Source organism: Protopterus annectens, chromosome 6.part0 (genome assembly GCF_019279795.1).
Source record: "Protopterus annectens isolate FY-2018-M chromosome 6.part0, PAN1.0, whole genome shotgun sequence".
Taxonomy (NCBI): Eukaryota; Metazoa; Chordata; order Ceratodontiformes; family Protopteridae; genus Protopterus; species Protopterus annectens.
In genome coordinates, this window is record NC_056737.1 from 1,345,722,800 (window position 1) to 1,345,747,893 (window position 25,094).

Below are 25,094 nucleotides of genomic sequence, written 5' to 3' on the forward strand. Positions count from 1 at the left end.
AGGTTAAGACGGGCTTGTATGCCAGACAAAGGTCACCTCTGAGCAGTCTGTATGAGACTGAGTAGAGAGACAGGGCTTTTAGCCTATCTGTATAGGAGAGGTGTTTGAGATCCTGAATTTTCTTAGTCAGGAACCTCTGTGGTCTCTCCAGCTGCTGCATGTGCTTGGCAAGGTATATGCCAAAGGGGGCATTGTACTCGATAATGGGTCTGATAAGGGAGGAGTACAGGGATGATATGACCTCCTTGTTCCTGGATGAAATAACCTTACTTATGAGGTGGGCCATGTAGAAAGCCTTCCATACAAGGGAGGCGATGTGGTGGTCAAAAGTCAGGTTGCTATCAGCCTTGGTGCCAAAGTCCCTCACAACTGATTACATGCTTAGTATGTTGTTATTAATTTGATAATTAGTGGAGATGCTTTTTCCCCCAAAGGGGATAATGATGCATTTCTTGGGATTCAGTTTGAGGCCATGCTTCTGGCACCAGTCATTAGTTTGGGTAAGGCCATCTTGGAGGATGTTCACCTCACTAGGGGAGTTTATGGCAGTGTCCAGCTTGCAGTCATCTGCAAGTGTGGTCAGCCGCAGACCACTGGTTTTGGTTTGCACTTCAGAAAAGCACATCCCAAACAGTAGAGGCCCCAAGACTAATCCTTGGGTTATGCCGCTCATTACAGGTCTACTACTAGAGGTGGCTTCCCCTATTTTGACTGAGTGGGTTCTGTTAGTGAGCCAGTTAGCTACCCATCTGGTAACATATGGGTTGATGCCTAGTTAGAAGAATTTATCTGTTATGCCGAAGTGGGCAATAGTGTCAAAGGCTTTGGCTAGGTCAAGGTAGGTGGTGTGTACTGTCTTCCCCTCATCCACGGCTTTGGTGACTGTTTCAAAGAGGACAACCAAGTTTAGCAGGCATGATCTCCCTTTGACAAAACCAAACTGTGTGGGATCAAGCGTTTGGAGGTTGCCAATGTCCTTGTCTGTAAGGTCCATGATAATGCGTTCCTTGGCCTTGCAGATCAGGCTAGTTAGGCTGATGGGCCTATAATTGCCTGGGTCGGTGGATGCTCCACCTTTGTGTAGAGGGATGACGGTGGCTGTCCTCCGTTCTGCTGGGATGAAGCTGGTGCACAGGCTTTGATTGAATAGGGTACCTAGTGGTGCTGACAGCTCTTGCCTGAGTTCACAGACTACACAGCTAGAGATGTTGTCTGCTCCCATGGAGGCTGTATTTTTTGCCTTTGAGAGGGCATTAGTGACCTGCTCCCTGGTGATGAGGGGAGGGGGGAAAAAGTTTTCACTGAACTTGTCTGCCAGCAGGTTGGCTATATCTGTGGCATTTGTTTATGTGGTATTCTTGACTACCAATTTGGAGAAGATTTGGTAGTTATCTTTGAGAATGCGGGCATATGCGAAGAAGACCTTGTGATTGTCCTTAGTGGATGTGGCCAATTTAGACTCGAAGTTAGCCTTAGAGGATTTCACCAGTGACCTTATTTGCTTGTTCAGACAAAGGAGAGATTGCTTCCAACTTGGCACCTGCTCCTTCTTGGTCCTGGACAGCATTTTTTCCTTTTATTATAGAGTCTGTTTTTTGCTGCTGTCCACCAGACAGGTTTACTCTTCCTTGAGGAAGATGATTTGATCCTGTCAGGTATTGCTCAGTCCATGCAGCTATATAGGTGCTCATATAGTGTTTTGGTGTAGGCTTGGACATTAGTGCTTGTTCCAACTGAAGGGATGGTGGCTGTAAACCTGCTTATACCTGCTCTCAGGAGGTTGTAGTCGGCTTTGAAAATGTTTCTTTGCTCTACATCTGTTTGTCTATTTCTATATCTGTGTCAGTTTATTTACTTTTGTGTAATATTGTCCCAGCTCAACATGATCTTGTTAGAGCACACACTTACCTCCCAGCCAAAGAAAGAAATACAGCTAACTGTTGGATCTTGTATTTTGATGTTTTATTTAGTATTTTCTGCAGTTAAATGCATTTGAAAATGAGGCACTTGTGATTAGTTGAAGGCTATACTCTTTTGTAGTGAGCAGTGTTTTTGCATTGTCTTCTTTAGCTTCCAGAAATAGTAAATTGAGCATTTTTATGAAGTCCTCAACAAGCTTTTAATTTAATGGTAGTTTGTATAACTATAATTTAGATGTGAGTTGAGGGTGTAAATAGAAACAGGGTATAAAATGAGTGCTGGATTAGGGATGCCCTCCATTTGTGGTTACAGCTTCTCATGGTTGGGGATATGGGCAAGTCATATGATTGTGATAAAGAGCATGGCTTTTATCTTCTGTGTGCTTGAGGTGAGCCAGGATTCTTGACATCATGTATTACAACTATGAGATAGAAAAATTGTGTTTTTTTATGTTTATCATGGAGTTGCAGACAAGTACAAGTAGATGAGGTGCATGGCAAAGAGAGAGGTGGCGCAGGCTAAGGATAAGGCGTATGAAGAGTTGTATGAAAGGCTGGACACTAAGGAGGGAGAAAAGGACCTGTACCGATTGGCTAGACAGCGGGACCGAGCTAGTAAAGATGTGCAGCAGGTAAGGGTGATAAAGGATAATAAGGGAAACATAGTCACAATCAAGGAGAGTGTGTTGAGCAGATGGAAAGAGTACTTTGAGGGGCTGATGAATGAAGAGAATGAGAGGGAGAGAAGGTTGGATGATGTGCAGATAGTGAATCATGAAGTGCAGTGGATTAGCAAGGAGGAAGTAAGAACAGCTATGAAGAGGGTGAAGAATGGAAAGGCTGTTGGTGCGGATGACATACCTGTGGAAGCATGGTGGTGTTTAGATGAAATGTCAGTGGATTTTTTAACTAAATTGTTTAATGAAATCTTGGAAAGTGAGAGGATGCCTGAGGAATGGAGAAAAAGTGTCTTGGTACCGATTTTTAAGAATAAGGGTGATGTGCAGAGCTGTAGTAACTACAGAGGGATTAAATTGATCAGTCACAGCATGAAGTTATGGGAAAGAGTAGTGGAAGCTAGGTTAAGAAGGAAGGTGATTAATGATCAGCAGTATGGTTTCATGCCAGGAAAGAGCACTACAGATGCGATGTTTGCTCAGAGAGTGTTGATGGAGAAGGTCAGGAGGAGTTACATTGTGTCTTTGTGGACTTAGAGAAAGCATATGACAGGGTGCCTAGAGAGAATTTGTGGTAATGTATGAGGAAGTTGGAAGTGTCAGAGAAGTATGTAAGAGTGGTACAGGATAAGTACGAGGGTAGTACGACAGTGGTAAGGTCTGCGGTGGGAGTGACGGATGCGTTTAAGGTGGAGGTGGGATTATATCAAGGATCAGCTCTGAGCCCTTTCTTATTTGCAATGGTGATGGACAGGTTGACAGATAAGATCAGACAGGAGTCCCCGTGGACTATGGTGTTTGCAGATGACATTGTGATCTGTAGTGAGAATAGGGAACAGGTGAAGGAGACCCTGGAGAGGTGGGGATGTGCTCTAGAGAGAAGAGGAATGAAGGTCAACAGGGCTAAGAGTATATGTGTGTGAATGAGAGGGAATATATAGGAATGGTGAGGATGCAGAGAGTAGAGGTGGCAAAGGTGGATGAGTTTAAATACTTGGGATCAACAGTTCAGAGTAATGGCGAGTGTGGAAGAGAGGTGAAGAAGAGAGTGCAGACAGGATGGAGTGGGTGGAGAAGAGTATCAGGAGTGATTTGTGACAGACAAGTACCAGTAAGAGTGAAAGGGAAGGTCTACAAGAGGGTAGTGAGACTAGCTATGTTATATGGGTTGGAGACGGTGGCATTGACAAAAAGGCAGGAGTCAGAGCTGGACGTGGCAGAGTTAAAGATGTTAAGATTTACACTGGGTGTGACAAGGGTGGACAGGATTAGGAATAAGTATATTAGAGGGTCAGTCCAGGTTGGAAGGTTTGGAGACAAAGCCAGAGAGGCAAGATTACGTTGGTTTGGACATGTGCTGAGGAGGGATGCAGAGTATATTGAGAAAAAGATGCTAAGGATTAAGCTGCCAGGTAACAAGAAAAGAGGAAGGCCTAAGATAAGGTTTATGGATGTGGTGAGAGAGGACATGCAGGTGGTTGGTGTGACAGAGCAAGATGCAGAGGACAGGAAGAAATGGAAACAGATTATCCGCTGTGGCGACCCCTAACGGGAGCAGCCGAAAGAAGAAGAAGAATGGCTTGACTCTGTGGTTGATAATTTATAAGTATTGTAAGTAGAGGTCCTAGGATGGAGTACCTGTGGAATTCTCACATGGACAGACTGTGGGTGGGAGAAGGAATTGCATATATTTTGGCAGTAGGTCCTGTCTGAAGGGTAAATAATCATTCAGTTGAGTAAATTAAAGGAAAGGCCTTAGCAGGGCATCTTATGTATGCAGTAATGGACTAGACAGAATCAAATGCTTTTGTTATATCTGTAAAGGTGGTCCTCCTTAGGTTTGTAATATCCATGTTTGTCAAATATTTATTTGACAAAGAGAGGGTTGCAGTTAGGGTGCTACATCACTTCTTGAAGCCATTTTTCTTATTTAGCAAGACAGAGGTAGACTGGAGACTTTTGTGTTTAATACTGTCCCTTCTAGGATTTTTGATAATGGTGACAGTAAAGAGATTGGGCAGTATGAAGTGGGGAATCCTTGCTTTGGTAATAGAATAAACGTTGTGTGTTTTTTGATGGTGGAGAGACCACTGAATCTGGAGAGTTTTAATTTGGCAGTTTCTGCTGCCACCTGTTAACTTCTTGTGTGATAATGGTTGTAGGTAGGGTTTAGAGTATGTATGGCTGTATGTTGTAATGACAGGGAGCTGGATGGAATATTAATATGCTAGGCAGATACGTAGGTTGTAGTGAAGTGGTCAGAGATGATTTTTGTTTGTGAAGAAGTTTGTTTAACTTACTCCGGAGACCATGAGGACTTTTGTAGAGTTGAACTTGGTGCTTTTTTTCTGTTCTGCTTTGGCCCTGAATATTTCCATTTGCATGCATTTCTAGCAATATAATTGCCAGTCAATCTTTGTGTTTAAAATATTAAAGGTTTTCCATGCTGCCTTTGTGATTTCAGTGGCTTTTAACCTCATGAATATAGCTAAGGTTCATGAAAATGCTTTGTCTGTCAAGTTACCTTGGCAACAGTTTTTCTTGCAGTAGAAATCTGTTTAAGATAACTTCAGACCTCTGTAACAATCAAGTTTTGTCTTTCCCTGTTATAAAAATGCATCCCTTCTTTACATGAAGGATCTGCAGAAAATGCAAGGGACTTTTCTTTTTTGCAAACAATATCGTGATAGTGAAATGGTTGCTGAAAAAAGTGGACAGATTTTGGGTGAGGATGATTAGTATGAGGAATTAATCAGGTCCCCGTCTTGAATATTGTGGTTTTGATGAGTTGTCTTGCTCTGCTGGGGGGATGTCTTGTTGGTTTCTGCTAAGCTGATCTCAAAGGAGGTTGAAATCCGTATGTAGAGCAGAGAAGAGCACTTTCATTTGTTGTGTAAGGTTTAGCTGACACTAGAGGTGTCATGGATCTTAAAGTGACTGTCTCAGAGGTCAGTTGATTGGAGGGGAGTGTTTTTTCCTTATTTTTCCTCTTTTCTTCGTTTGCTTATATTTGCAGTTAGACTATTTAAAGACTGGACTGCATGGGGCAGAACCATGCCGCAGGCATAACTATCCTGTAGAAGTTCTGTTTAATGACTTTTGTATTTGTGTGTTTGCAGCATTTTTTTTGCATTCTTGTGAGCCTTTTCTCTTTCAGTTGTAGTGTTTAGAATCCAGATTTAGTAAGACTCTCTCTTTCATTATGTCCCCAAGGTAGAGTTTTACTTTCTACTATGTGGGATGATAGTGTATTGTAAGTGGATTACATTGTCATTTGAGATGTGTGCTAGGTTATAGATGGCGGAGGTGTTAGTCTTTGGATGGCCACCATTGAAACAAGAGCAAACTAACCATTTAGGATCTTTGTTAATAGGTGGTTTAACTGTGGTTGTAATATGATAAACAAATGTAACATGTCTCCACCTACCCTAGTTCCAGACTTGTGGCTGTGAAAAGTTTGACATCCAGATGCAGTGGAAGATGAACTTTTGTTTGCCTTCATTATTTTGGCTTGGATAAAAAGGCCTTCCTTTTGTCATACAGCTTGTGATAATTAGTTCAAACAGGCATAAGCATTAGAAATTCTAGTGGCCATCTGCGGTTGAAGAGGTAAAGTCATGGTTTCCATTTATGTTTTTAATACAGGAGAAAGAGATCCCAGATAGATGTCCCCTGTCCATGGTTTAATGTGTGTTGTATGGAATATTTGATCTGATGTCAATTTTCATTCATTTCTCAATATATGAGGTAGGTTCCGATTTGGCCGTTGTTTTACAGCTAATGGATACTACAAGCTCTCCAGCTGCTCCCTTACCCACAATGTAGCAGTCCCCCTCATTCCCCAGATCTCATTTGCTGCCATTGTGAACAGACATGGTCACTTACTACAGCAATCAAGTGTGATCTTCGAAAGTGATACGTCATAAGAAAAAAACATATATAAACTTTCGAACCTTTATCTGTTATCCTCCCTTTACCTTTTTCATACCTTGTTCTTACTGCTGGTAGTTCTTAATTACCATCATTGGTGATTTCTGTTTTTTTTCCTTACTGCTTGTTGGTTCTTCTGTTTCCTTCTTTTAATAGTTTTTGGGGTTTTTTGCTAGGAGTAATTCTTAATTACCATAGTTGGTAAATGTTCCCTTATCGCTAGTCGGTATTTCTTATATACAATTGTTGATACCTGTATTTTCTTTCTCTTTATAACTTAAAAAAAGAAGTATAGTAGTAGTACATGTAGTAGTTTTGCCTTGTTACCCCGATATATCACCTTAATCTGTTGTACTATGGTTATAAATGTAATTTGGTTGTTATTATGGCAATTAAACCGTCAGGTTTTAAGAAGTGCAGCAAATGTGGGTGTAAGATCCTGTTATCTGATGCCCATAGTCTGTTCGTGTATTGCTTGGGACCAGACTGTTTGCAAGCTTCATGCTCCATTTGTAAAGCTTTCAACCGAAGACCACTGATTGACTGGAAAAACAAATAAATCTTCAAGAGCCTTCTTCATTCGACCTTTGGAGAATCACTGACTGAAGCCCAAACCTCCAAACATGAGAAAAAGGAGGCAAAAAAGAGGCTTTCTGAACATCCTAGTTCCTCTCTATTTTCTTCAGATCTGACCTCAGAACCTCGAAAGAAGACTCAAAAATCTTCGGATCTAACTACTTCAGACACCATATTCATCTGTTTGGATCCAACTGCTTCAGACACCAGATCCGTCTGTTCGAATCCAGCCCATTCAAAGCCTAAACATCTACCTAGGACAAGGTATGCATCTTTCCTGGATCCAGTACGCTCTCGGCTCCCAACGGCCTTCCTGTAAAGAAGCTGATCTACCTCCATAGCCTCTTCCCATTCATCCAAAAGTCTCACAGAAGCGGATGTGGACAGAATGATGAGGAAGTTTCTTTTGAAGCAAATTCAGATGGGAGTTCTCCTGTCTGCTACCCCAATGGGTCCGGAGACCTCTTCTTATACAATGCCACCAATTCTGGCTCCTTCTCAGATCCGTCCTTTGGTTTTGGAGCCCTCAGATCTGAGAATCCTAGCTCCATCTCTTTTGGATCCAAAGATGCCTCTATATTTGGATCCAATGTCTTCTCTGAGTGTGCCAGCTGCGAGCATGTCAGAGCCAAACCACTGTCTGACCCAAAGCTTCATTGTCAGAGCCGAGGGGTTAGACTCTACTCCGAAGTTGTTGGAGCTGTCTGTACACCTCAGAGCCTCAGCATTCGCTAGCTCGATTACGACTCCAGTCTCTGATACAGTGTCTTTAGGTTGGAGGGAGCCATAGGTCTAAGCATGCCTTCTCTGCGTCGATGGTTTCCTTCTCCCTGAGACATTCTGCCTTCCAGGTGGTAAAGAAAATATTCTCTTGTAGAGGATCAGATGGTTCCTCCCTCCTCGGATCTTCCCTCTGGTTCTCAGATGTCTTTATGTTGTAAGCCTCAACATTCTACTCCACAGGGGCAATGAGCAGAAAGTCTCCAGGTGATCCCACAATGCATAATTATCTCTTCCCATGCTTTTCCGGATTATCCTACCAAAGAAGCCGCTAGGAAGAGGAAGTGAAAGAGGAGGCAGTTCGACTCCCCTCAGGAGTCGGTCATTGAAGAATGCTGATTTTGATGAAGGGGAAATCAAGATAACCACCTGATGACGTCTAATTTGGAGATATTCTAGAAATCCTAAAAGAGAGGGGTGGATGGTCTACCGAGAACCCTTCTCAAGAAGAATCTGTATTCCTGGAGGCATTTGGTACTGGCCCATCTAATTCCTGGGTGACTCTACCCACTGATGAGCTCATTGATTTTGATGTCTTAGCAGGTGTGGAAGGAACCGGATTCTGTAGAGATGATCTCCAAGAGACCAGATAGGTCTCCACTGAAGAGAAGGGATTTTGGAACAAAGGAGTACCAGTAGATGCTATGGTCATGGCAGCAGCTACCTAAAAAGAACTTATGGAATAGACTTCTGCTGTTCATCCCCCTAACAGGGAGTCTAGGGCACTGGACAGGTTTGGGAAGCCTTTGTATGTATCAGTGACCTTTGCATTCAGGTCCCTGAATTACTTGACACACTTTACCAGATTACAGAAGGATCTGATCAAGAAACTCTCAAAATCCCTGTTAGGGACTAGTACTTCTGAGGCAGAGTCTTCTGTTACTTCAAAGTTAGCAACCCTTCAGTCTGTTTCAAACTCATCTGTGAGGCTTATTTCACATGCAGCTGAAAGAGCCTCAAGAGTGGCTGGTTCAGGCATTTCCAACAGGAGGCATGATTGGATGCATCTGTGTGATTTTGCGGAGCCCTTAGTCATCCTTCCCCATTGCTTCCTTTGAAAGAAGTTTGTTATTCAGCCCTAAAGTGAAAGACACACTCTCCAGGTGTAAGCAAGATGGTGAGAAACTGTCTGCTGTGGGTGTATGTTTTTCAACCCCCTCAAAGAACCTTTTCCCGGAATCAATGAGGTTGTTGAAATATGTGGTTCAGGAAATCCCAGGGTCCATTCCATGATCCATGTGGAGAAAGTTCCCCCAGGGGCAGAAGGGGGAACTCAAATGAGCGAAGCAGCCTATATGGTAGAGAAGGCCCACAGAACCAGGGGTCCAGAGATTCTTTGTCTGAGAGACCCTACCAGCGCTCCTGAAAGGAGGCCGGATTGCCCACTTCTGGAGACAGTCAGGGGTCACTTATCCCTGCACCAGAGAGCTTGGCTAGACATAACAAAAGATACTAAGGTGCAGAGGATTATTTCCAAAGGCTGTGTAATTCCCTTTTCCCTACCACTGCCATCATAGAACAAAATTCCTGATGTTCCACCCAGTCAGAGGAAAAAAGGCAGCCTTGGAAATTCAAATGCTGTGTGAAAAAAGATTCATCCAAGAGGTCTCCCCAGACCAGAGAGGCTCTAGAACTTACTTAAGATTCTTGTTAGTGCAGATTCTTGTTAGTGCCAAAGAAAACAGGGAACTGGAGATCAGTCTTTGATCTCACCATTCTGAACAAGTCAGTTAAATGTACCAGGTTCTGGATGGTCATGTTCAGTCCACTTTACCCTTCCTGCACAAGCACGACTGGATATGCTCAGTAGATCACCAGGAAAACAGATGGTCCAAGAGATATCTGCACTTCTGGCGGGAACTTGTCAATGCCAGTTCAGAGTACTGCTCTTTGGTCTCAGCACAGCCCCCAGGGTGTTCATTAAATGCATGCAGTAGTAGCAGCTCACTTTAGACCGCAGGGATTCAGAGTGTTTCCCTATTTAGAAAACTGGCTCCTAACTGCCTCGACCAACCATCTGCTATCACCTCGAAACTATGTACTCCAGACTTGTTCCAATTTAAGCATTACAATCATCCGCAACAAATCTCAGCTTCAACCATCTCAAACATTAGAGTTCATAGGGACCATTTTCAACACAACATCAATGATAGTGTCTCTTCCGTTGCCCGAGAGTTCAAACCATTCATTTTCAAGTCAGAAGGATACTCAGAAAATTGGTATTCCCAATGCAAAAGATATTACAGACCCTGGGATTGATGTCCGTGGCAATAGTTCTACTTCTACCAGCAAGCTAGCATATGGGAATTCTCCAGTGGATATTAGCAACCGAGTGGTCCATATTACATCAGCCTGTGTCCTCCAATATCAGCATAACTCAGGCATGCAAAAAGTACCTTTGATGGTTGATTCGCTCAGATGAAATATAACAGGGTCTTCCATTTGTCCTCCCTCAGCCCAAGGCCATAGTGACCACGGACATTTCCTAGATTGGGTGGTAGGAGGCATTTTTTGTGGAAGACTGTTCAAGGCACGTGGTCCCTCAGAGAGGCCAGCTTGCATATCAGTGTATTGGAAATCAGAGTAGTACTCCTAGCATTCAGGCATTCCAAGATTCTCTCCCTTCCAGAACTATTGCGATTCAAATGGACAATATGTTTGTATTATGGTACATCAACAAACAAGGAGGAACCAGATCTTAACCCTTATATTAAAAAGCTATGAGAGTGCGACAATGGTTGATCTCTTCAAATCGATTTCAAATATCAACGCACATACCGGGAAAATCCAAAGTGATAGCGGAGCAGTTGAGCAGGTCCATACAACTACCTCACGAGTGGTCTCCCAACAAAAAAGTAGCGGAAATAATATTCTGCCAGTGGAGCCAACCATGCTGCACCCTATTTGCATCCCCCCTGAAAAACAAATGCAGCAGGTTCTGTGCCCTAATCCCTCTGTCAGGGGAGTCACTGAAAAGTACTGTCCTTCGCGACTGGCCCCAGGTGTCCTCTGTGCTTATACCCAACCCCCTTAATCCCAAAATTCCTACAGAAAGCATCCTGATTGAAGAGCAAAGTCATCCTTATTGTCCCTTATCGGCCTCGACAGATTTGGTTTCCCTTCCTTTGGCCTCATCTACTTTACCTGCCTTGGATTTTGGATACAATTCTAGACCTTCTGTCTCACCTGACAGACATGACTCACTCAGACGTCTTGGTCCTAAAACTGACCACATAGTTTCTCCAATTCCCGTGATAGCCAGACAGCCAAAGCTGTCTTTTCTAGTGTGTCACATTCTTTTATCTTCCCACAAAACTTCCAATAGGAAGATTTACAAGAGCAAATGGAAAAGATTTGTCCTTTGGCACAACAACAAGAGATGGACCCTTTTTCAGCACCAGTATACAAAATTCTTGAATTTCTGCCTCCTATCTTTAATTAAGGGGCTAGTCCCTCTGCAGTCAAGGTTCTGTTACCTGCCATCTCCAGTTAACATATTGGAGATGAAAATTCTGCTTTGTCTTCTTCACGTCTTTGTAAGGCTTTTATAAAAGGAGCCTTTTTACTTAAACCACCTTTCAAAGACCGTACTCTACCATGGGATCTGAATTTAATGTTACAGGCCCTAACTCGAGTCCATTTGAACCGGCTGCAAAATGGCAAAATGTGAATTGAGATTTCTAACTTGGAAAACTATATTTCTCATAGTAATAACATTGGCAAGAAGAGTTTCAGAACTTCAAGCTTTATCTTCTAGGCCTCCCTATTTAATTTTTTTTAAAGATAAGGTGTCCTTACAAAGCAGTTCTTCCTTCCTACGGTAGCTTCAGGAGCTAACATTAATCAGACTATTCATCTTCTTGTATTTTTTCCAAATTTTTCAAACAAAGGTGAATACATTTTGCATCTATCAGATGTTCACAGACAATTACGTTTTTATCTACACAGATCGGAGAAATTTAGAAAATCAGATCAATTATTTGTATCCTTTTCAGAAACTAGATTGGGCCAACCAGTTTCAAAAGTAACTTTATCAAAATGGGTGACAGATTGCCTTTCCTTGGTGTATAAAAAGTTTGGTCTGGTTTTGCCAAAGCTCTTAAGAACCAGGTCCATGGCAATTTTATCAGCTTTTTTATCCATGACTTCCATGAACGATATTTGTGCGGCTGTGACTTGAGCTAATCCTCATACCTTTATTACTCATTACAAATTGGATCTGGTCTTGAGGGGAAGAGCAGCTTTCAGCTGTACAGTACTCAGGAATAGTCCACTTGGGATTTGGGTAGTTGGGGACTGTGTCCCATATGTTGAGGAATGAAAGAATGAAAATTGGCAACATCAGATAAAGAAGTTATGTATTCACCATAATGTTCCATCTGTGTTGTCCATTTTCACTCTTGCTCAACTCCCCTCCATCCAGTCTCCTACCCGTTTTCTTTTGATGACTTCTAGAAGAACTGAAGAGCACTAGAGGAACCAAAGTTCCTTCTGTTTGAGCTCTAGATAGTGACTTTCCATCTTAAAGCTGTAAAATTGTGTCATACAGTAAGAAGCTGCAAACAAGATCTGAGGAATGAGGAGGACTGCTGCGTTGTGGGAAAGGGAGGAACTCGAGAGCTTATAGTATCAATTAGCTGTAAAACAGCAGCCGAGTCAGATCTGAGGATCGTATCTGAACCTATATGTTGAGGAATAATGAAAATGGACAGCACAGATGGAACGATGTTCTTCGTGTCATATTGCAGTCATCACCTGTGGGAGGATTCCCAAAGATGAGGAGATGGGTGGAAGGATTAGTTAGAGACCTAGGCATGGCTCAGCATGCCCTGCAGAACTGCAGAGGCAAACTCTGCCCTAGCTTTAGAGAAAATAGGTTGATGGTAATGCTTTGTAAAGGTATGGACAGAGGTCTAGGTTGCAGCTTCCAAGATGTCCCTGGTGGGAACTCCTCTGAGGAATGCTGTGGAAGTGGAGGCTGTCCTAGTGGAAAGGGTACAAATAGACTTTGGGGTTGGTTTCCCATGTAGTCTGTAGCAGAAATGGATACAGAGTGATATCCATATGGAAATGGTTTGCTTTGAAATGGGCTTCCCCTCTGCCTCTGGGACAAAGCTGACAAGCTGGTCTGTTTTTCTGAAGGGTTTAGTACAGTCCAGGTAGTATCTGAGCGGTCTGTGCTTGCCTAGTGAGTGCAGAATTCTTTCCCCCTTGTTTTGTCGGTTAGGAAAGGTGGGTAGATGTATGGCCTGGTTGAGGGTCACATAGGTTCATAGATGAGTACTAAGCTAACTGCCCTTGCGAGCCATTTTAAGCCTAGCCAATTATCCCTTGTGAGACTCAAACCCTGCACCTTGTGTTTGTAAGGCAAACAACTTAACCATTAGGCCACCCTCCTAACATCAGATACCACCTTGGGCATAAAGGAGAGGTTAGTCCTCAGGGAGACCCTGTCTGCATGGAAAATGATGAAGGGCTCAACTGCCATCCATGAGTGCCTGAAGTTCTGAAACCTTCTGGCTGAGGTGATAGCTAGTAGGAAATCAGTCTTCTAGGAGAAGTATCTCAATTGTACTGAAGCAGCAGGTTCGAATGGTGGTAAGGTTAGTTTTTCTAAAACATAATTCAAGTCCCAGGCTGGCGTGGGTGGCCTTCTGGGAGGTCTGATCTTACAAGCCCCTCTGAGGAATTGTTTAATCAAAGGATGTGAGAAGAGGGGCTGGTCAATATCGAAATGAGCTGAAATTGCTGAGGCATGGATTTTAATAGAAGAGAAGGAGAGGCCACTATTGAGTAACTCGGCTAGGTAGTCCAGGATAAGAGGGATGGAAGGTTGTGAGGTACTGCCCCCTCTGGACTGGCTCCAGAAGCAGTTTATTTTTAACAAAGGTACTGTTTCATCTAATAATAGTAACAACGCTGAGCTCAATTTTAATGAACTCAAAGAAAAACTGTATGCCTATAAGAGCAATCAGCTCGAGATTAACTATTTAAAAGAGTGTGTGTCTGTGCAACGGGTACCGAAAGGGTTGCGTTGCTTTAAGTTTCCCAATAATGTTCAAGTTGTGTGGCATTTTTGATAGAGCTGGAATCGATATCTTAAAAGTGATGATTAATGAATATGAGGCGAAAGCCGATATTCTTTTAAATGAGTTAAATGTGTTAAACAGTGCATTAGTGAATGACAACAATTTTTCCAGGGTCAAATACAACTACAAGAATGTATTTGAAGACGTTGACCAGTATTGTGTTAAGATTTTAAACCGTAAAATTCGCAAACTAGAACAAGATTTAAATGAATACAGAGATGGAGTGGCTTATCCACTCCCTGGTAGGGCAAGGTGGGATAACAAGCAGGAAGCCAATACCAACAGAAATAGAAGTAACCAAGGCAACACACACAATAACTACACCACAACTTACACTGAGCCACTTTGCAGGAGCGAAAGATTAGCTGAAAAAGGAAGGAAAAATTCCTTCCAGGATTTTCAACAACCCCCCGGCAAGACTAAGGGTTGCGACTGAAGCTAACATACACATTCAACGAGGCAATATTTGTAACATTATAAAGAATGACAGTTTCACTGTTTACAACTATACAGAAATGGAGGTCAATCAGGATGCTTTTAATTTATTTACACGGGGCTTGCAGTTTGTACCCTTGCGCCCCTTTAACATCGCTAAAGCCCTCATTGATTTAAAACTTTTTGTAAGAAGTCTCAATCTTACACTCCATTTTAAAGGACAACCTCATGTTAACAAAGGGCTCTCTAGAACTAGTACTTTCAACCCCCCTATACATCCTTCTATTAAGGTTTTTGAAGAGCTTGTAGAACATGACCTTAGATCTATACAGTCCCAAAAAATTAACACAAGCTCCATGAATTTGGACCAACGAGATCTCAGGCTCATCAACTACCTGAAAAAAGAGAACATTAGAGTAATGAAACCTGATAAGGGGGGAGGGATGGTGCTTATGTACAACTCGGACTATGACAGTTACATTTATGATATGTTACAAGACACTAATCAATACGAGATAGTGTCAAGAAATGAAGTCAATCTTGCTTATGCTAAAATAAATTTCACACTTACTGACCACCTACTCCAAGGAGTTATTAATGAGAAACTTTTCAACTATTTGTATATTAAAAAACCCAAAATTACGATTATATTCGGAATTCCTAAAATTCACAAAGGGTTAGAACCATTAAAGTTTCGTCCTATTGTATCTGGAGCAGGTGGTATTACGGAACCACTTGGCAAATTCATTGATTTTGCAACCAAACAACTGGGTGGTTCCTTACAACATGTATGTAAAGACTCTTGGGATTTTCTCAAGGGAATAGATCCCTTGTTCTACCAACCCGAGCTCCTCTTGATCACCATTGATATAGTTTAACTCTTTCCAAGTATCCCACATTCGGTTGGCTTGGCATGGTTTAATGAAGTTCTAACTACTGAAGCTGGCCTGAGTAACAACGCAACCAATCTGTTGGTTGAACTTATGGAAATAGTGTTAGAGAACAATTTTATATTTTTTAATGGTGAATTATACAAACAGAAAAAAGGGGTAGCTATGGGTGCCCCCTGTGCATCCTTATATGCCAACGTAGTATTACATAGATGGGAGCAAAGATTTATTTTTTCCACTACTTGGGCTCAACATCTAATACACTACAAAAGATTTTTGGATGACATTTGCATTTTATGGGGGGGCACCCATGAGCAATTTTTGAATTTTTTTGAGTATCTCAATTCCACTACTCATTTTCTGACTTTTACATACACTATTAGTGATTTTGAACTTCATTACCTTGACGTTACATTATATAAAGATCTACACAATCATTCACTACAATCTAAACTGTACAGGAAACCTACATTTTCCAACTCCTATTTGCATTTCAAAAGTGGGCATCGTTTTTACCAAAAAAAGGCCATTGTTAAAGGACAATTTATCAGAGCCTCCAGAATGTCCAGTACCCTTGGTGACTTTTTAGAGAAGATTAATTTTTTAAAGTCCTTGTTTACAGAAAGAGGGTACCCTCTTCCACTTGTCAGCACTCTAGCACAGGAGGTTATTGATAATAGGGAAACAAGTTACCCCCCACTTTTGGGTAAAGGCATTCTTTTTAATCCTATTATAAATAGTAAAACACAGGAGGTAACTTATGGTAGTTTCATTTATACTTATTGCCTTAACTCTGTGGAAATAGAAGAAATTGTACAAAGACACTGGTCAGTTCTCACATTACATGATGAATTAAAAACCACAATACCAACTTTTCCTAAGTTCGCTAGAAAGAGAGACACAAACCTTAAAGAACTATTTGAAGGGAAACATAATTCTTCAATGAACATGCAGGTTCCCCGAACAGGTACATTTAAATGCGGAGCCTGTAAACAATGTTTTGCTATATTTATTAGTTCAAGTTTATATATCCCTTCTAGGAATTTTCCTTTTAATTCCAACTGTGCGAGCAAGGGGTGGTTTATTTAGGGTTTTGTACCACTTGCTGTAGTTTCTACATAGGCAAAACTGAAAGGAGCCTTTGAAAAAGAATTTATGAATACTTTTATGACATCTCCAAACAGAAAGATTCTAATGCCTTTTTCATGCACTCCCTCGCATGCTCAAATTATGAACTTAGGTTTTTGGTTTTAGAACAAGTGTTGCCAAATGCCAGAGGGGGTGACTGGGAGACAACCTTGGAATGCAGAGAGCTTCTCTGGCAACTAAGGTTGAATGCCAGCAGACCCCCAGGCTTGAATGATAATATTAACATCATTAGTGTTCTTAAAAATAGAATGGCACGCCTGTGAGGTTTCTAGCTCCAGATAGCTTCACACAGCTTTACACACCTTTAAATATTTTTAAATATCTTTAAATATTTTTAATATTTTTAACATTTTTAATGCACATATTAATGTGTGGTGGTATCTTTGCCTTTTGCATTTTCTCATCTAGCTAGTGGATTTAAACAACTTTGACATGCCATTTTGTTTTAAGTATTTCATTGGCTTGGTGATGTGCCTTTATTTACTAATTATATTATTAAATCAATTTAATTACATTAATTAAGTAGTTAATCATGTGATTGCGAAGGGACTATTTAATGTTGCCATTTGGCAGTTTTATTATGAACTTGAGAAAGCTCGGCATTAAGCCGAGCGAAAGCGCTTGTTTTATTGATTTAAATAAAGTCATTCCACTTGGACCATTTGGGGCTGGTATCCTGCCTGGATTTTTTGTTCTTGGTGGTAAGGTTAGTTTTTCTAAAACATAATTCAGGTCCCAGGCTGGTGTGGGTGGCCTTTTGGGAGGTCTGATATTACAAGCCCCTCTGAGGAATTGTTTAATCAAAGGATGTGAGAAGAGGGGCTGGTCTATATCGAAATGAGCTGAAATTGCTGAGGCATGGATTTTAATAGAAGAGAAGGAGAGGCCACTATTGAGTAACTCGGCTAGGTAGTCCAGGATAAGAGGGATGGAAGGTTGTGAGGTACTGCCCCCTCTGGACTGGCTCTAGAAGCAGAATCTTTTTTCCATTTCCCTGCATAAGATTTTCTGGTGCTGGGCCTTCTGGCCTCTGTGATAATGTCTAGGACCTGTTTGCTTAACAGGGGCCCTTTGTTTGCTTTTAAAGTATTAGCCATGCTTACAGTTTGAGATTCTGCAAGTCTGGGTGTAGCATTACTCCTCTCCCCCCCCACACACACACACACCTGGGTCAAGAGGTCTGAGATCAGGGGAAGCTGTCTGCGAGGCTGTAGTGTCAGGCTGCACAGTAAGGGGTACATATGCTTGCTGTCTGGGCCAATCTGGACTAATGAGGATGGCCTTTGGTCATTCCTCCCTTGTCTTGATCAGTACCTTGGGAATAACAGACAGAGGAGGGAATGCGTACACAAAGAGGGAGTTCCAGGAGCAGGTCAAGGCATCCACCTTCCAGGCTAGGTGGTGATACTCCCTAGTACAGAATTTTGTCAGCTGGTGGTTGAGGTGCGAAGCAAAGAGACCCACCTCTGGAGATCCCCACTCTTGAATGACTTGCAAAAAGATTTTTCTGTGGAGCTGAAATCCGTGGGGGTCCAGTAAGTTTCTGCTTGGGTGGTCTCCCAGGGTGTTGTTGATCCCTGGTAGGTACTGGGCAATTAGGTGTAATCCGTGGAGGAAGCTGCCAGTCAGAGGTTCATAGCTAGCCTGCACAGAGGGTAAGATTGGGTCCCCCCTCCCTGTTTGTTGATATACCACATTACTGTGGTGTTCTCTGTTTTGACAAGGAGAATCCCTGGCCTAAGATGAGGTTTGAAGGATGTCAGAGCCTTTTGTACTGCCATCATTTCCTTCTGAAGTATGTGTAAGGGAAGGTGCTGGGCATCCCAAAGACCTTGGATACACCTGCCTGCAAGGTGTGCACCCCAAGCAATGTCTGAGGCGTCAGTGGTGATGGTCTGCCTGGCAGGGAGGAGGATGAAGGGAAGACCCTTGTTCATGGCACAGGCCCCTGCCCACCAGAGAAATGCAGGCCTTATACAGAGGATCAGAGGGAGAGAGGTCTCTAGAGGCTGAGTGTGCTGACACCAAAGGTTCTTTAGATACCACTGACGTTTCCTCATGTGAAGCCTGGCCGGAGGAATTAGAAGGATGCAAAATGCCATGTACCCCAAGGCTTGCAGGAACTTCCTTGCAGTGAGGTGACTTTTGGAAACCAGCTGGATAAAGTAGAGAGGCAGGAAGCTCTGCATTTCTGGGAATAGGAAGGCCATTTGGGATGCTGTGTCCAGCAGTGCTCCCAAGAAAATGATCTTCCTGGAGGGTGTTTGCTTTGATTTCTTCTCTTTGATGGTGAACCTTAGGGAAGTTAGGAAGGTTTTGACAAAGAGAAGGTCCTGGAGCAGCTTTCCTTTGCACTCTGCCTGAATGAAGCAGTCATCCAGGTAAGGGTCAATCTGTATATTTCTCTGTCTGCAAAATGCTATGGCCAGGGCTAAGCATTTGGTGAATACTCTGGGTGCAGTAGATAAGCCAAAGGTTAGCGCAGAGAACTGAACATGTTGCGAGCCTGCTCTGAAGTGCAGGAATTTCCTGCAGGATTCCCTTATGGGGATGTGGAGGAAGGCATCTTTTAGGTCTAGCTTCACTAGCCAGGCATTTTCTTGTCAGCATAGGCAGCAGCTGCTGCAAAGTTAGCATTTTGAATTTGGGGACCACCAGGGAGCTGTTCAGAATGGATAGATCCAGGATGGGGCACCAAGTGCCCTCTTTTCTGGGAACAAGGAATAGTCTGGAATAAAAGCCTTTGCCTGTTTGGTCTGAGGGGACAGGTTCTACTGCCCCCTGGGGTATGAGAGTTTGGACCTGTTTCAATGCCTCTGCCTACTGATTTGGAGGTAAGTCTGTGTTTCCTCTTGGAAATGGGAGTTTGTTGAAAGAGAATTTGTATCCCTGAAAAATGATCTTTAAGACCCATTGGTCCTTTGTTACAGAAAGCCAATTTTCTTTGCAGAGGGAGAGCATTCCTCCTAGCTTTTGGTGAGTGAAAGGAGGACAGAGGGGGAGAGGGAGTCATTGAGAGTTTTTGCCATAGAAGGGTGGCTTAGAACTCCCTGCCTTTGGGGAGGAAGTGGTCCACTGTTTGGTTCTCTGCTGCCCCTGTGATAGGGGCCTGGATGGTCTGTCCCTCCAGGGCTTACCTTGCCTGTGTCTGCTAGTTGCAGGGAAGGACCAGTGCTTAGATGGAAATTTCCTGCTGAACCTGGGAGGCTGAACCTGAAAGAAATCTTTTACTGTTTGCATACATTTTGCTTTGTCTTCCATCTTTTTAAGCACCTCTTCTGCTTTTACTCCAAACAAGTGGTCCTTATCCAGGGGTGCATCAATTAATTTAGACTTAACATGATTAGGGAGAGGTTGTTCCTTCAGCCATGCATGTCTCCTAATGACAGATCCTGACACTGCTGCCCTGCTTGAGGCGTCTAGGGCATCATATCCACAGTGTAATGAGTGTTTGGCCACTTGACAAGTAGAATGCAGTAACTCTGCTAACTCTTTTGAATTGGCACACTCAGGAAAAGTTGAAATCTTTTGTTTCAGTAGTTCCAAAGTGTGTTGTTGATATTTTAACATATGGAAGTGGCACTTGAGTGCTCTGAAAGCTAAGGTTGCAGAGGTGTATACTTTTTTACCTCATCTGTCCAGAGCTCTGGAATCCTTGTCAGAAGGAATAAGATTCTTGGCAGAACTAGTCTTATCTCCTTTAGGTCCCTGTGTAATAACTTCTGGGTTTGCAGCAGGATTTCTGTACAAGTATTTGTGAACATCTGGTACTCTGTAATACCTGTCAGGTTTACTGGGAGCAGGTGGGAGGGCATCAGGGGATAAGCTGGATTCATGGAAAACATCATCCACCACTTCTAAAAATAGGGGGGTGGCCAGGGGTCGGTACTGGGGCAGGTCCAGAAACTCTGTAAGTCTTTTCTTAGACTGAGGGAAATCCTAAGATTCCCATTGGAAATGTTTCCTGAGGGTGTGAAGGGTTTCCCCAAAGGAAAGGTCATCTGGTATGGAGGCAGAAGGAATGGATTCCTTTGCATCTGAATCCTCATAAGCAGTCAGAGGTTGTTGTTCCTCTTCAAAATCTGAATAATCAGATTCATCATAATCCTGTTCTGTCGTAATTTCAGGAGAAGGGTGTCTTTTTCTTTTAGAAGTTGTGGCCTGACTACCCCTGATAAGGGCGATGAGATCCTCCAGCATTTTACGCATTTGTGGTTGGGGTGGTAGAGCAGGAGCAAGATGGTGGCTAGAGGCAGATTTTCTAGGAGTGGCCTGGCTTCTAGGCCTAAAAGTATCCATCGGTCTTTGAGAAACGGTAGTCGGATGAGAAGACGTTGGTTTTTGTCTAGATTTGGTAGTGCGAGAGGCCTCCTTGTAAGCCGGTGCCTGTGTCATGGCTCTGGACCCAACCGAGGCAGAGACAGCCAAAGGCTCTGAAGACAAAGAAGATTTCTGCGACATACCGGACTTCGAAAGGGTCTTGGTAGAGGCCTGCGTAGATATCGAATCAGGCATCGGGGGCTGCGAAAGTGCCTCACTGAATTCCGGACCTGTTTAGCAGTAGAGTCGTCAGAAGGCTTAGCCTTGTGTGGTCTGTCTCTGTCTTTATCTCTTCGTTTTTTGGAATGTCTATGGATTGATGGCTGATGGATGCCATTTTGGAATGCGAAGATGGAAGCCAAAAATACCTGTCTACAGTAAGAGCTCTACAGTGAATGGTTCTTGCGTTAAAGAGGGCACAGAACTGGCAACGGGGGACGTCGTGGTCTGGGCCTAAACAAGTGACACAGTACGAATGGAAGTCTCGGTGTGGGATCTGCTTTCAACAGGCGAGACAATTGTTAACTTTTTCGGACATTGGTTAGTGCAAGAAAAAAGGATCCCCAACAGGGTACTTAGCTTTAGAGGTTTTCAGCTGTAATTCAAACTCTGGTAGCGACCGACCAGCGCACTTGCAAACTGCTTCTGCTATGGGCTCCACGGCAAGAAAGACTGATGTAATGGCATCGGCTGCCTTGCTTTATAGCACTGACAACCTGATGTCAGACTACAGGTGACAGCAGCCGAGGCAGAAAAATATTGACTCTGGTATTTGAGCCCGCCGAGGGCTACCACAGCAGGGATAACCCACAGGTGATAACTGCAACAGTGAATACACTCGAACATCTACATTTATGGTAAGTGTACACAACAGTACTTTATGGTGAGTACATAACTTCTTTTTATACATGTTACAGATGAGAGCAAAGTATGAATCTTATAAAAAGAAAAAAAATGAATAGAGTTTTAAAATGCAAATAGATGTTATACATGTAACTGAATATTTAAGCTAAAAGTGCACACTTTCATGGAACAAATTGAAAGCACTAATTGCTACAGTTGTACCAAACATATTTAAAATATAAATTTCTAATTTTGTAGGAGACTGGCTTTACTGGTTTTATGAAGTCGCTCAGAGGCAGAGACTATGAAAAAGTAGGAAAAAAGAAAGAAGAGTTGTAAAGCCATCTGCCTGAAAGGAGTTTGACACTGCACTGTGAATGAACCTGGATTCAGCAGTACTGTACATGCAGTTTGCCATCACTTAAGGACATATTTTTTATGCCAATTACAGTCAGATTGTACAGTTTGTAAAAACATCCGAGCATAGTGACTGTTTTTTTTTTTTTCTTTCGTCAGCAGCAATCCATTACATATTATCCGGTCTCTGTATCTCTCTCTCTGTCTCCTGATGTGACCCCAGACATGTAGTCCATTGACATAATTTTTTTCCTATGCAATGCTTTTACACTACAGTGAACTGAAAATGAGGGCATTGTAATATTTTATGCACTTTTGCATAAGTATACATAGCATATTACTGCATCTGGCTGCATTCACATAGCATATCCATGAAACCATTAAAAGCAGTCAGAAGTTTTGCAGATTAACTATTTTTGTACAGATGTACTTTTTATAAAATGTATAGGACCAATATTAGGTTATATTCTGTTCTTTAACCCAAAAGGTATAGTAATGTATATGTGATGGTGATTCTAGCCATCACAGATTGTGAATGCATTTTTATTTGAAAGGAGGTTTGTCACAAATGAAGGGGTCACATTTACAGCATGCTGTAAGCAAGATAAAAATAATTTTTTTATCAAAAATTACCATTAGTATTTTCCTCAGTATTTTTATTTGTATTCTGGAGAGCTTTCTTACTAAAACTCATCTGATCTTAACCTCCATAACAATGTTTTACGCATCATGAGAGTCATAGTACCAGTACATGATAGCATTGTTAGGAGGAGGTGAATTACTAGGAAGAAAGCAAGGTGTAGATTAAGAGGAAATATCTGAAAGGTAATTGTTTAAGGAAGCTGATTTTACTATATTTACCCTCTCTTTGAAAGAAAGGTCAGATTCAGGGCAGTTATAGTTATCTGATAATCCCATTATTATTTTTACACAATGTTTGCATATTTTTTGTAAAAAAAATAAATAAATAAGTAAACAAAAAAATGTTTGGTGGAATCAGAATATTATGGGTTTTTCTGATTTTAATTATGGTGCTCAGGGAAGGTAAATGATACTAAGAACTATAACAGATTAGCAAAGCATGATGATTCCAAATTAAGTTAATTTCAATCCAGGGTATCAAATCTGTTTACATGTAGAAAGAAAACATAGATGCGTTAAAATGGAATTTTTTACACCTCAGTTCCCATTGGGTGCAGCCTTTAGTAATGTGAAGACTTACTGAAATGTTTGTTGTGGTCATTTGATTGCCAAGAAGATTTACAGAAATGTTTTCATACATTTTTTTTTCTGAAAGGCCATATGAAATGTAGTCATGTATTACATTGCTGTTGCTGTTGTGATCTTTTCAGAATGCAAACATTGTCCTGGGATATGTTACTGATTCTTGTTTGCAGTTTTATTTTTTGTTTCATGTTTTTTGAAATAGCTTGAAATCATAAAATTGTACAGCATTATTACAGACATTTGAATGTATGTGAGGTACTCGTTATAATCTTTCACATTACATTGATAAACTGTGTTAAATTGAACTCTCTAGGAATAGCTCTGGCTTTTAAATTTTTGTGCCATAAATTTCACCAAAGTATTTTGATTTGAACCATTTGTGAAGCAGATGTTGATTTTAATCAGCAGTAGGTAAGGTGTACTAATTTAATTAAAATGTATTTTTGTCTTAGTGAGTGGTGCCAGGGGTAACCTAGACAGTTTAATTTGTTTCAAGTGTACTTTTTCATCAGGTCACGTCTGCAGACTTCTGCAAAGTATATAAAGTCGTTTAAGTGGCCTTCTGACATCATCATTTGCACAGATTTGTTTTTATTGATATTATGTGACTCCCCTCTCCCTGTTATTAAATGCATTGATTTTTGGCTTTGAAAAAGTTTCATTGTTGTTAGCTGGGGGTTTTTTTGGTATATCTGTCTGTGTTCACTTTTATTTAAAGAGATTTGTTTTCCTTTGTATGCTGGTATAAAATTCTTCCCGCTTCAGAGATGAATGATCATTGTCTGCATGTTTCATTAACCTTAGCCAAAATGCTTTGAAAGATTTGAAGTTTAATATTCTGTTAGCATTAAAAAAAAATCCCGTCGTCCTTTATTAAGATGCAGCAGCCAGAAAGAACAGAATATTCTCAGGCTGTGCTGTCTTATTACTGGTTCTTTCTTTGTTCCCCGAGGTCACTAAGGCTCATAAAGTATTACACTGTCATGTGGAGACAACAAAATTGAGAGAGAACCCTTCTGGATAAGCATGAAATACCAGATATTCTTTTCTTCTTCTTGCAGAAATACTGGAGTTAAAGTGCACCCCCCATCCAGCCTCATTTCTACAAGCTCCAACGATATCTCTGTAATTGATTGAGAGGAACGTGGTGTTAGCATTGTTCGTATAATCTGCGTCTGCAGCCTTTGAATGACCCGCTGGTTGCAAGATATATTAACTTAGACATATATCTCTTCTCTTTCTGTTGATGAAAGTGTTATTGGCTGTTCTTATCTGACTGACTGTAGCAGATGTTACTGTTAACAATAACACTACAGCGTTTGTGTATTTCCAATAGCTTATGTATTTGATGTTTAGCCTGCTTTCTGATTCACTGACTTCTTGTGAATAGTTATCTTTGGAATTGGTCCCTACCTCTTTTAGGGTACATACTGAGAAAGTAGGTCACCCTGAAACTTAGATCCCAAGAAGAGAGTACTTCTTGTTAGCACTGGTAATTCATGTGCTGTTTGGGTACTTCGTGTATAGCTGCGAGATGTGGAAGAGATTTAGAAAGTCCTGAAATCTTCCAAGAAACCTTCTTCAGAGGCCAAGTGGAACATGTTTCCCACTTAATCTGAGAAGCATCCCCTACATACACGCCCATAAGCAGTTATTTAATATCTAGGTAAATATTTCGTACTTTAGACATCTGGTCAATCTGTACTTTAGTTAACTCCACCATCAAGGTCCTCGTTTAGCCATTTCAGCCTTATAGGATTCTGCTGCCGTACCAACATATTCCTTTTTAAAGTGGAGTCTTTGTCTCAGGCTTTCCTGTGGAAAATCTTTTTTCCTTGGATCCTAAACTTCTGTATCAATGTGTTCTTCCATCCACCCTGTAAGCCAATAGGTGCAGCAAAC

General features: G+C 41.7%; 1 protein-coding gene across 2 annotated transcripts in view; it reads left to right on the forward strand.

Annotated features, from left to right (window-relative positions):
* Positions 1 to 23,851, forward strand: part of PDIA5 (protein disulfide isomerase family A member 5) — a 2,083,676-nt gene extending 2,059,825 nt beyond the window's left edge. For both annotated transcript variants that reach the window (XM_044074910.1, XM_044074911.1), the window contains one exon: positions 21,867 to 23,851. In XM_044074910.1, coding sequence (XP_043930845.1) covers positions 21,867 to 21,947 — 81 coding nt within the window. In that variant the 3' untranslated portion in view covers positions 21,948 to 23,851. The remainder of the gene's footprint in view (positions 1 to 21,866) is intronic.
* The last annotated feature ends 1,243 nt before the right edge of the window (positions 23,852 to 25,094 follow it).